This window comes from Melopsittacus undulatus, chromosome Z, assembly GCF_012275295.1.
Source record: "Melopsittacus undulatus isolate bMelUnd1 chromosome Z, bMelUnd1.mat.Z, whole genome shotgun sequence".
Taxonomy (NCBI): Eukaryota; Metazoa; Chordata; class Aves; order Psittaciformes; family Psittaculidae; genus Melopsittacus; species Melopsittacus undulatus.
Window position 1 is genome coordinate 37,199,683 of NC_047557.1, and position 13,278 is coordinate 37,212,960.

General features: G+C 40.8%; 1 protein-coding gene across 5 annotated transcripts; it reads left to right on the plus strand.

Annotated features, from left to right (window-relative positions):
• Positions 1-115: 115 nt before the first annotated feature.
• NMRK1 (nicotinamide riboside kinase 1) lies at positions 116-9,919 on the plus strand. Of its 5 annotated transcripts, none has more exons than XM_005154964.2 (9): positions 116-158; positions 2,524-2,580; positions 3,080-3,170; positions 3,804-3,852; positions 4,948-5,116; positions 5,194-5,265; positions 7,148-7,254; positions 8,193-8,282; positions 8,657-9,919. In XM_005154964.2, the coding sequence occupies exons 2-9, from the start codon at positions 2,552-2,554 to the stop codon at positions 8,674-8,676; spliced, it is 627 nt and encodes a 208-aa protein (XP_005155021.2). In that variant the 5' UTR covers positions 116-158; positions 2,524-2,551; the 3' UTR covers positions 8,677-9,919. The 5 variants fall into 5 exon arrangements, 2 of the variants coding, with proteins under 2 accessions (XP_005155021.2, XP_033928953.1); XM_034073062.1 differs by lacking the exon at positions 116-158 and adding an exon at positions 1,552-1,593; XR_004081366.2 differs by having other exon boundaries at positions 7,148-8,282.
• The last annotated feature ends 3,359 nt before the right edge of the window (positions 9,920-13,278 follow it).

Here is a 13,278-nt window from a genome sequence, read left to right on the forward strand (position 1 = left end):
GGCGGGAGCACAGGCAGCGCCCCCCAGTGGCTGCCACGGGAGTTTCGCAGGCTCCAGGCAAGGACCCAGCCAATCCCCGCGCACGCTGAGGCCCCGCCCCCCAAAGCGGCACGAGGAGGCGGCCAATGGGGCGGGGCAGCGGAGCGGCGCGTGAAGCGGTGGGTTTCGCTCTTGGGGGTCGGTTGGTGGCGGCGGCGAGGCCCGAGGAAAGCGGGGGAGTATCTGCAGGGTGGAGGGGGGCGTAACGTCAGTGAACCGTGACGCGGCGGTGGTGAGTTGCGAGCTACGCCAAGAGCGGCGTGTGACAGGGGCCTCGTGCAGCGGGCAGTTCCGTGACGGGGCACAGGGGAAGCGCCTCGGCCGAGGCGGTCCCCTCGGTGCTGTCCCGGTGTCTGTGAGCAGCGGTTAAAGTTACGTTTACCACAGAGAAGCTGAGGTGTTAGGAGCTGTAAGTCCCCCACTTCGTGTCCCGGCGGTGTGGTTCGGTGACCGGGATACTTCCACCCGGCTGTGGCGGGGCCTGGGAGGAAGCATACCTCGCCTGTCACTGCGTGCTGCAGCTCCGTCGCGCTGTTGAAAAAAAGTTACCGTGGAAGCAGTTCCTTTTTGGGGTTAGCACGGGTTTATGTCCTGTTTAAAGATCCTAAACTGAGACCAGAGAGTTTAGGAGTTCAGTGTTACATTGGTAACAAATCTGTCGTTGCAATTCGTGCTACTTGTTACTCTGGGCGGAGAAAGAGCTCTGGTGGGCTTTTTTCATCCTGGTATTTTTTTGCCCGAAGCTGGGATTAATTTTTGTATAGACAGTGACGTAAATTAGAGTCCAAAGCTCAGCATGTGTGTCCAGATGTTGTTTAGTTTGTTACATTGCCTTTTTTTGTGGGACAAAGGCTAATCCTCTGACACACAAACCTTACTGGTGATCTTTAGATCTTTATTTTTCAATGGACTGGTTATCACTGCTTCCTCAGAGCAGATCATGTGTTTGCGCTTTCCAGATAGGTGGCCAATACCACAGATATACGATGCATTGTTGAACTTGACAGTGGCAGTGCTCTTAGAAAAACCCTTGCATGCTAACTTGCAAATTTGCCAGTGCCAACTACTGCAGGTACGCAGAGGAACATTATCACACTGGTGATGGCTTGGGCTAGTCAGTATGTCTTTTATTTTAACAGGAAAATATCTTAAAGCAAACATGCAAAGATCACATCACAGACCTGAGAAACAGCTAACTTGCAGTTGTTGCACCAAATGCAAACTCTGTATCTGAAACTTACCCTCACAGAAATGGTGTGGTTTTACTTTCAAACTGATGCCTTAAGTACAGATACTGGCTTGTTGGGCAGGGGAAATAGTAATTTTCAGTCTTAGGTGTCATAGGCTTTACCTCCTTAAGCATGACCTTGGAGGCCAGACCAGGTGAAAACCAGGGTTTTTGCATGTGGTTAAATAGTTAATGGGTTTATGCTTGTGGAAAGCAATGTTTAATGAATGTTAAACTGGTTTGATAAATTCTGTAGACTAGTGCTGCTGCCAAGAGAAGCATCCCCTTTACTGCCTTTCTCCTGCACCATACCTTTACAGGCACAGGTAAATGGATGGTAAACTGGAGGGAATTTGTGTTGCTGAAAACTAACATTCTTCCCTTCCCTCCTCCTTTGCAAAACTGTTTTTCAGTTGGAGTAGCTTTCCAGTGTAGTTCACTGTGGACTCTTCAAACACCTGCCGCAGAGGAAAGATCTGAGAAGAGTCAGGGAAAGGCACGGTTGTGTCTTCTGGCAGTTCTGACCACTGAAGGTGGTCAGCCAGCCACAGCCCCAGGGTTGGTTACTTGATAGCAACAGGTGTATGGGTATATAACCTTTTCCAGGGTTTCAGTCTTTGCTCTTTTATGAAGAAGATGAAGCGCTGTTTAGTCCATCTCAGTGCTAAGTCAGCTACAATGGCCAAAGTGCCTTTACAGTAGCTGTAATGACTCCAAATTATTCTGTGGTGGAGCAGAAGAGAAGCACTTGCATGGTTGGCACTGCTAAGTCTCATAACGCAGTGGTGAATTCTCACACTGCTAAGACAAGGTTCTTAAAAGAGTCTTTGAGCATACTCTTTGTTATAACTCTTAATGAGATTTTTAAAATGTCTTTCTCCTCAGCATGTCACTTCGTTCTTAAGCTTTTTGCTTGTTTTGCCACCACAGCTTCTATTTACCAAATCTTCTTTATACCATTAGCTTTTGATCTAGTGAATGCTTTTCTTGAGGGATCTCGTGGTATTAATATTTGTAGAACTGAGTCTCGGAGTTACCCCCAAATGATTGATATACTAGGGTAAATCTGTGATGTGGCATGTATGTTGCAGGGGGTTTTTTTTGTCAGCATTAAAACAAGCAGTTGTGGTACTGGCATTAGCCTTGCAAAAAGAAAAAAAAAAGTTAAGTTTTATCTGTAATTGGTATTTCTTAATATAATAGCTGCTTTTGTTGTTGCTGAATTAAGAGTTTTCTCTGGCTACTATTTTTGATAGTGAAAAGCAAGAATTGAGGAGAAAAACCATGAAGGTATTGATTATTGGCCTTGGAGGGTAAGTGTTAGCAATTAAATTTCCTCTGCATCTAAAGACTGGTCTTCTTTTCAGAATGAAGTGATGCAATTTCTATTGTATGTATTGTATTTCTATGAATGAATGGGGGTTGGAACTAGATGATCTTAAGGTCCTTTCCAACCCTAATTATTCTATGATTCTATGATTCTGTGTTTTTTGAAAGTAGATTACAAATACAACATATAATGGTCTCAGGAACATGTAACCCTCAAAAAAAAAAGTTAAATGTTGTCTCTCAGATCCCAGGTACCACCTTTCTCTAACCTCTTTCCTGGCACTGCTGGATTTACTGTCTGAAAGCTGTTGAATTCTTTCAGAGCTAGCGAGTATTTAATGGGAATAAACTTTTTTTGGGGGTGGGAGTTAAGGAGGAGGTTTGTTTGTGTCTAACTGTACATAAATATCTGTGTTAGCATGTACATATGTTTAAAATATTGATTTTTTTGTCTTGATGCATTTTTCCTGTTTTTCAACTCAGTGTAACAAATGGGGGGAAAACAACACTGGCAGAAAAGCTTAAGAAAATGCTTCCCAATTGTGATATAATCTGTCAAGATGACTTTTTTAAGGTAACTGTCTTGATGGAAAGACCTGATAGGTAAAAGTAGGCTTGCACAGCTTTTAGTATAGCTTCTTCTCTTTTCAGTTCTCCTCTGATAAACTTTTTAAATTGATTCTTCTTAAGATAATGTTAACTTCATGTGAAAGAGAAATAAAATGAGCACTGAGAGTAATTGAACTTTCAGTAGCCAGAACCACAGAGTATACACAGCTAAAGAAGTCCGTTGTCTTCTTTGATGCTTTTCAAGATACTCTGTGCTAATGAAGTTAATGAAATTTTGTTAACTCTATACCAGTATAGCAATAGGTAGTTCTTTGTCTCTAAAATCAAAACAGAAGAATGACTTTTGCATTGACATTGGAGTTGTTTGTTAAGGATAGTGAAGGAGCTCTTATTTCTGAAGTAAAGCTCTAGTGAACTTGTGAGGTATGATTGGGAAAATTTGTTGTTCCAGATTAAACAATATTTTTGTGTTTGTATTCTATTTTAACAGTCGTATACAGCATTTTAATTTTGAAGATAAATTTAATCATTTGGGATACAAAAGTGTATAACCCCTATGCTTGTAACTGAAGAGTATGTATCTCTGACAGTGGTCATAAAAGCTGCCTTGAAAATACTCCTTTTTTTCCTTCTTCAGCCAGAGTCTGAAGTAGAAACAGATGAACGTGGATTTAAGCTATATGATGGTCAGTAACTTTGATGCATTGCTTTGAATGTTGTATTGAAATTCTCTTATGCTGAGCTTCTGCACTTCTTGTTCTGCACTACCTTTCACTGTCTTATTCCAAATCAATCAAAACTTGGGTCTGATCCTGCCACCATTACTTCGTGTCAGATCATACATAGAGACCAGATGAAGTTCATGGTTAATCCCGGCTCAATGTGCCAATTTAATTTATAAACTTCTAGAGCCAGATCCACTTTAGGCTAGTGCTTTGGTTCAGGTAATATCTAGTTGTGAACAGTTGCTTATTGGATAATCTCTGTTGATACTTGGTGGTCACAAAATGTATTACTCAGAATATTTGCCAGACCCTTAAATTGTACCTGAAAACTGACTCTTTCTCAGCTATGTAGTCTTTAGCTCAATTTCTAGACTTCATGAAATTGGAATGTGAAACTGGAGAGGTAAGTTGGACATTCTGGTTCAAATATATAGGTTTAATGCTGCTCTTAAAACCTCCTCTAAAATGTGTTTGCTCTTCTGTTACCCAAAAGCTGCCTTCTCTATACCTTTCAGTACTTACTCAGTATGTTCTTACATGTCTACAGACAAAACAGGTGCTACATTGCACTGTTTTGCATTCTCCTTTCAATTCATCCATCCATCTCTACCTTCCAAATACCTGAACCCAATAAAAACTCAAAGCAGAAAGTGTTGAGCTCCTGCTCCCTTCACCTGTGTCAGTGACAATTGTCAGAAGGGTACAGGTCTCAGGGTAAGTAAGTTTTTTTACAAGTTTTGTGGAATATGGGAACAGTCCCTTCTGTTTCTGTTGTCAGGGGAAAGGCTGTGAAATGTGTTCACACACCTTCTGGTGCTACAGAACTCAGACAGACCACCAAAAATACCCCAGTCTTGGGGAAAGCTTTAGTTTCAGGGTATCATCAGTTGCAAGCATGGAACTACTCATACATGTGAGAGGTATTTGGGGGTAATCCTGTTCCCTTTCATATAGATTTGTATGTAGATTATTTGATTCTTACCAATTAACCTAGGTTTTGAGAGCTTTTTAATTCTTGTTTTTTTTAGAGATGCCTAACTTTCTGTTTCTGTCTAGTGCTTGATGCCCTTTATATGGATGAAATGGTGAAAAGTATTCACAATTGGATGAAAAGCCCAGCAAGCTCAGGTGTTGTGACAGAAGAGCCACAAAATACGTGTGACAATCTGAAAAATACAGATGTTTATATTTTGATTGTTGAAGGCTTTCTTCTATACAATTATGAGTAAGCAGTAGTATATAACCTGGTATATTAAAGCCACATTAAAAAGGAAGAGGGAACTAAACATGCTATTATCTTAGGCCACTTAATGAACTATGGAATAGAAGATATTTTTTGACCCTTCCTTACGAAGAGTGCAAAAGGAGAAGGAGGTAAGGTTACTGCTCATGGAGGGTCACTGTGCCCCATAACCTGGACTGGTTCTTTTATACTGTTTTTATTTTGGTTCTTGCAAAATGTAAGCTATCTGTCCTCTGTGATTCACGGAGAAGACTGTGTGGGTATTTAACCAACATTAACAAAAGCATGCTGAGCATGAGGGGAGGGGTTGTTTTGGTTTACGGCTTGGTTTGGGACTTTTTATTATCTTTATGATTTATTTATTTATATTAGAGCACAGAGATAGTAAAATGTTTTACAAACACTATAAAAAAAACTTGTCCAAATAAATGATTTTAAATTATTTAGATTACTGACTGCATATTGGAGTTAAACCATGCTTAAAATGAAAAACAGTTTAAAAAATACTAAGCAGTCTTATATTTGGTTGACTATAGCACATGATGATTATTGCTAAAGTAACAATATTCATGTGCGGGTTTAGTGTATGCTTTGTTTAGGCTGTGCATTAGTTGCACTGTTTATCTTATTTAGATTATTGAGCCAATGTCTGAAGTGCCTCCATATGTGGAGCAATATTGTGTACTTGCAGCAACAGATGTGCACACAGTCAGAATCTGATGGCTGAGTGAAGAAATCTCCTGGAGAGGATTTGGTTGATTCCACTTTGTTGCTTTCTCATTAGACTCACCTTTAAGGACTTTGGTGTCCAGGCTGGATGATGGATGTGACTAGGCAAAACCCCTAGTTATTTAAAACTTGGAAATCTATATACAGAAAAAAACAACTGAAAACAAAAAAAAGTAATTTGGTTTGGTAACCATGCACTTGACATTAACCATGCCAAGTGCAAGGTCCTGCACCTGGGTCAGAGCAATCCCAGGCACAGCTACAGGTTGGGCAGAGAAGAGATTCAGAGCAGCCCAGTGGAGAAGGACTTGGGAGTGTTGGTACATGAGAAAATGAACATGAGCCGGCTTCAGTGTGCGCTCACAGGCCAGAAAGCCAAGCGTATTCTGGGCTGCATCAAAAGGAGCATGACCAGCAGGTCAAAGGAGGTGATCCTGCCCCTCTACTCTGCTCTTGTGAGACCTCACTTGGAGTATTGTGTGCAGTTCTGGTGTCCTCAACATAAAAAGGACACAGAACTGTTGGAACAAGTACAGAGGAGGGCCATGAGGATGATCAGGGGACTGGAGCACCTCCCATATGAAGACAGGCTGAGAAAGTTGGGGCTGTTCAGCCTGGAGAAGAGAAGGCTGCGTGGAGACCTCATAGCAGCCTTCCAGTATCTGAAGGGGGCCTATAAGGGTGCTGGTGAGGAACTCTTCATTGGGGACTGTAGTGGTAGGACAAGGGGTAATGGGTTCAAACTTAAACAGGGGAAGTTTAGATTGGATATAAGGAGGAAGTTCTTTACTGTAAGGGTGGTCAGACACTGGAATGGGTTGCCCAGGGAGGTTGTGAATGCTCCATCCCTGGCAGTGTTCAAGGCCAGGTTGGACAGAGCCCTGTGTGGCATGGTTTAGTGTAAGGTGTCCTTGCCCATGACAGGGGGGTTGGAACTAGATGATCTTGAGGTCCTTTCCAACCCTAACTATTCTATGATTCTGTGATTCTATGTAACACTTTCAGTACAGCTTAAGTTACATATAATACCTTTTTAAATTAAACAAAACCCCAGACCCACAACTTTTGCCTTATCTTAAATGTAGCTTGATTGGCAGAAATAGGTAAGTTAGCAAGAGTCTATATATCACAGATTATATTAAAAAAAAGGAATCTATTTTGGTCCAATATTTATACACCCTCCCAGTCTTTTTTTTTTATTTTGGATAGATGTTGTTATTATATCAGTTGACACTAGGGGGAAATGCAAAACTTTTATGGAAAAGCAAATGTATTTTTGTGTAGCACCAGAGTCTATCAGCCAGCAGATACACCGGGTTACTTCGATGGACACGTGTGGCCTATGTATCTGAAACATAAAAGTGAATTGGAAGAGAATGCAAGTAATATTGGTATGGTATCCCTACTTTTAAACTTAGAAAATGCTAAAATGTGGCTCTTACACAGTTACCATTGGGCTGTGGGGTTGTTTTTTTTAATGGGACAAAGTTTTCTTCAGATGTTTTTGTGGCACTTGGACAGTTTGGGTCTTTTGCTGGTTTATTTTTTAAGTCTATAAGAGGGGTTTTTTTAACGATGAAAGTTATGAAGTTAAAAAGATACAAAGCTTCTGGTTACTAAGTCCATTTAAAAAGCTATTATTTTAAATGGCTAGAACATTTGTATGGTGTATGTAACAAGCTAGCACATATATGTGTGGCTTTATAGGAAACTTCCGAGACGACAGCAGATGCACTGTCACGGTTCCTCAGATCATAACTGAAATCCTTGTTAAGTCACTTGAGACACTTCCTAGTGTCTTACGTATGACTGCACTACAGTCACCAGTCTTGCATGTGAAGTTTCAAAGCTGGGCCAGCTGATGAGACACTACCGTGAGCTTGTGTAATGTTCACAGCTATACAGCTCTTGGACTGCCCACTGGGAGAATTCAAGTGACTGCTTCATCAGCACACGTCTTACTGTGCAGTGAGAATGGGAACTGTGATGCCTTTCCTTGATGTGCTGAATCCCTGAAGCTGAGGAATAACCTGAGGTCTTCCACTGCATAGGAACCCTTACTCTACTGTCCTAATGTTACTACCATTACCCTTATGGAGACTTTCATACACACACACACAAAAAAAGTAATTCTTAACTAGAGCATTTTTACTTTAGGTTATTTTTAACATCTAAAACAAGTTTGGGAACAAAGGAAAGGGAGGTATTGTTCTTGGGGTTTATTTTTTCATCTCCTGATGGCACTCACAGGAATACCAAAACCTTTGCCAATTGCTATTAAAAAATAACTGGCATAGAACTCATGAAAACTTTCTTTCATCTTTCTTAGTTTATTTGGATGGAACAAAATCCCAAGAGGAGCTTTTATCCAGTGTGTACAGTGATATAATACAGGAATTAAAAAAGCTGAGGGAAGAAAGTAAGTAATGTTAGTGAAAATTGAATGTGCTTATTCAATTCCAAGTTAACAAGAAACTAATCCTTTTATATGAAAATACTGCAAGGATTACGTAGATCTCTGTCCCCTTATGTATCACACACAGTCCTTATACATGTTTGCCCATTACTTTAAGTCATCAATTTCCTTGAAATTGGATGTTGTGAAATAATAGGTGGATCCAGTGCTATCTAATGATAAAATATTTTAAAAAAGGGAGAAGAGAAGGAATATGGGGCAAAGCATTAGTGAAAACAGGTGTGGTGTTGGTATTAGTTTCTAATATACAGTGATGTTACATGCAAACTGAGTGAGAAATGATGCTACAGGTTAAATTTATGGTTTTTATCTTTTAGACCAGCAGGTCACAGTATGATAACATAGAAAGCTTGGGTTCCGTCTGATGTGAATTGAAAGCCCCAAGACTGTCATACTTGGCAAGCCAACCAACTGAGCAGATGTTAATGTATGTTTATAATACCCATTTGGAGAATACAAGTGGATTTGTAGTGATTACTGAGTCTGTAAGCCTCAGGTATTGTTGAGTAATATCAACACTGCATTATTCTTCAGAATTTCTTTAATCAGTCATTCTTTCACTGATGTTTGATTGAATGTGTACATTTTAAAGCATATAAACATATTTTTGTATACAAAACTAAACTAGAAAGATGCAGTTCTTTTGGACTAATAAGCATATTTGAACGTGGATCAATACAATTTTAAATGTTCATATACAAAGGACAGTGATTAATTTTACAAGCTTCTAATCACTGATAAATATGGTTAGATGAACTGGTTGTATGTTGTAGCAGCAGTAATTTGAACATGGTATGAAGTGTTACACTGCTTATTCAGTAACAGAAGCTGTTATTGAATATGTAACTGAACTTACTTGCTAAACACCTCTGTGTGTTTGCAAAGTAATTTTTATGTTGTGTGTTGGTTTGAGCAGTTAGGAGTGGATATTTAAAAAAATCCAAACAAACCTGAAGAGAAGTCAGGTTGTTGGGAAAAGATGGGGGAACAATATGGAGGATAGAATACTGATGCATCGTTAATGACATTAAGTACATGTATTGTGTGAAAATCAAGGACTGGGGTGGCACAGACTACTACAATAAATGCGCGCATCAGGGAGGAGGAAGAGGGAAGAAATAATTCTGGTTAATAATCATAGCTCAGGTTGAAATTGCAGTAACGAATGTATTCAGAAAGCAGCTATGTGAAATGTATGTTGAAGCTTTTTTGTAGAATTTGTATATTTAGATAAAATAGAAAACTGGAAAGTTTAATCATTTAGGGTGGCTGAATAATTTATGAACTCTTACATTTTCTTTGAAAACTTATCATTTAGAATAGAAATCAACCTACAGACATGAAAAGCAAAGGATGGGTTATATATATGGGCTATATACTGTGTGTTAGCTGAACTGATCAGTGATTGAAATATAATGCTTTATTGTTAACAGTATTAAGGGTCCTAAACCTGTATATATCAAGAGTTTGTTAAAAGAGTGGAGTTTTGTGAAGCTTGTGTTTCAGACAAAGTGCTTCCAAGTTCTATTTTGTATTACAATTTTGCAGTAAAAATACTTCAAGATGGATTTTAAACTGTATTTTCTGTTCTCTTTTCCTTTGGAAGGGGCAACTGTGAGAGATTAGCTAATACTTGGCAGTATAGATTGTATTACTCACCCCTACAGTGCTTTCCCTTGAGCTTCACCCTCTGGGAGGGCTTCACTTGGCAGTACCAGAGTGATTTCAATTCAGCCAGTTTAGGTGTGTTTCAGATGAGGAAATGAACAATGGAATTACCTATGTTTGCAGATGATACCATGCTTTCTGAATGTCGTGTTTTAAACCAAGCACAGCTCGTTCACTCACTCCCCCCCCATTGCTCCCCCAACTCCCGGAGAGTTAGGAGGGAGAATCCAAAGAATGTAGCCCCCACAGATTGAGATAAGAACAGTTTAATCACTAAGGTATAACACAGATCACTACTGCTACCACTACTACAAATAATAATAAGCCAATAACAAGTGAAGAGAATACAACACCTCACCAGCCACCGACCCATAACTCACCCCACCCTGCCCAACCGAGCACCGACTGATACCTCCTCCATCCCCCCAGAGCTCTCCAGCCCTTCTGGGTAACTCCCGGTTACATCCTGGGTATGACGTGCTATGGTATGGAATACCTCTTTGGCTAGCCTGGGTCAGGTGTCTTGTCTCTCCTTCCTCCTAGCTTTCCCTCCACCCTGGCAGAGCATGAGGCTCAGAAAAGGCCTTGGACAAAACCAAACATTTGAGCAGTAACTCAAAACATACTTGCTATCAGCAACCGTTCTCAGCCCAAAAGTCAAAACACAGCACTGCACCAGCTACCAAGAAGGAGAAAAAATTACTGCTACTGCTGAACCCAGGACACTGAAGTAGTCAAACACTCCTCCAGTGGCAAGGAGCTCAGTTTTGTGAAATCCTTCTGTTGTCTTAAAATCAGGGTTGTTTACAGAGAGGAGATAACACACAGAGTAGAGATGTTTATTTCATCTCTGGGCAGATATGGCTGCTAGCTGGTAACTCCATGAAGCTGGCACACCCTCAGTGTGGCAGCTGTCCACTTTTATATGTTTCAAAGAGTGAAAATCAGTATTTTCCATATACGTAAGAGTGTAACTACAGTCATTGGCTTTTACATTCTCCTCTGTTTAAAGACACAGTATATATTTATTTCACCACGTATGTTCTTTGAGGAAGGGTCTTTGTGAGCAAGGGTCTCTTTATCTCAAGGGGTGTGATTTCTCATGAATCAGGTTTAGGAACACAGTTACCTTCTCTTTGGCTAGGCTTTTCAAAATTACTTCTGCCTTCCTAATCTTTCTGGTTACTCTTTTTCTGATGCAGATGGGTCATTTGTCAGTATTCTGCCTCTCCTCAAAGTCTTTGAGCTTGTAAGCAAACACTTTTTCCTTGTGTCATGGTTTGAGCAGTAGCAGTCATTTTTTTCTCCTTCCTGTAGCTGGTGCAGTGCTGTGTTTTGACTTCTGGGCTGGGAACAACTGCTTGATAGCGAGCATGTTTTGTGGGTGTTTTTGTTCAAGGCCTTTTCTGAGCATGTGCTCTGCCGGTGAGGAGGGGAGTCTGGGAGGAAGGAGAGACAGGACACCTGACCCAGGCTAGCCAATGAGGTATTCCATACCATAGCACGTCATACCCAGGATGCAACTGGGAGAGAGAGCTGGAGGGGGGGGCTCTGGAGGAAAATGGAGGAGGGAGCATGCGGTTCTCGGCCGGGCAGGGTGGAGTGAGTTATGGGTCGGTGGCTGGTGGGGTTGTTGTATTCTTTTCGCTTGTTATTGGCTGTATCATTATTATTTGTAGTAGTAAATGGCAGTAGTGATTTTGTGTTATGCCTTAGCTATTAAACCGTTCTTATCTCAATCCGTGGGGGCTACATTCTTTGGATTCTCCTTCCTAACTCTCTGGGAGTTGGGGGACTTGGTTTAAACCACGACACCTTCCCACATGTTTCTGTTCAGTTCTAAACTGAAGATTTTGAAGCTTGCACACACTGTCCTTTACAAAATCTTAACTTTTTCATTGCCAGGTAACACTTCCATGGGCAAAAGGAATAGACGTGCTCCAGTAAAGATTTATGTATTTGTGGTATATATCATTTATCAGAATATACATGGTATTGAGGTTGCAATTCAGCAACTTGTAGTTACAGCTCAGGGCAGAGATCTTTAAGAATTTTTCTGAAACCATCCCCATGGTGCAGGGCTGCATCAAAATATTAGATAAGCATCTTATGGAAGGGTGTTTGTGAACAAAACAGGTGGTGCTGTTTGTTCCTGTGTAGAACTGGTGGAACCACATTTTCAGTATAGTGCAGTTCTGGTTTCTACATCTGGAGCTAGTCCATGGTGGAGTTAAAAGAAAGGCAAGTAACAGGATCAAGGGAACAGAGCAGCCACTTTGTGAGGAGAAATGGAAAATGCTAGAAGGTGTCATTCTGCAGAGGAGAAGGCTGAGGGAAGAAAAGGGCAAGGTTTACAAAACCTTGAAAGCTATGAGTCAAGTGGATGCGGAACTAGTATTCACCAAATTTTATGAATACTAGTTTTAGGTGACATTCCTTCACTTGAAACAGATTGACCAATTCTATTAAGGTGGCATTTCACACAGCAGACAATGAGCTTCTGTGATTTAATGCCATAGGAGGCAGACAGGACCAGCAAGTTCAAAAGGGATTTGGAAGATTCATTCACCCCAGCACATAAGAATAAAAGAAGCAGACAGGGCTCTGCCATGGATGGGCAGTCAAAACTGGCTAGGGTCACCCATGTTGCTTAAACTGCATGTTCTCTTCATCGTTGCTACAGCAACTCACCTGAGGGAGAAAAGACAAGGAACTCTTCTGAGTCTGTTTGGGAAATAAAGTCTTTAAAGTGCCGTTATAAAGTTGCTATATTGGTAGAATGCTTTTGCTTTTAAAGTAGTACAGCCCCTGACAGGAAAAATCGAATTTGCCCCTAGCAGTTGCCTTTTGACTGCCAGGGCTGTGCTACCTGTAAAGAAAGCAGTTTGGGAGAGCTGCAGGGCAGGAGCCTGAGGCTCTTTTGTGAGGAAAGAATGGGCTTTTGGAAGCGGTGTCACCTTCTGCTGGCTGCAACTTCAGGCTGTCATAGCAGAAGGAAAGCTTTGGTAAGTGTCTTGCATGTCTACAAACATGGTGCAGTAGAAAGAGTGGTGTTCTATGTAAGTCCAATGGCTTATATCTAAGAAGGACTGAAAGGCAAGTACAGGTTTAGATTGACATCAAGGTGATTTCTTCATGATGTCAAAATAAGGGAAAGCACATGACAATGCAGTCACCATGAACACTGATGCAGTTGGAACAAACTTTTTACCTTGAAGATCTGTTGCTCCTTTAACCTTCAAAGTCTAAAAGCTGGATTTTTAACGTTTAC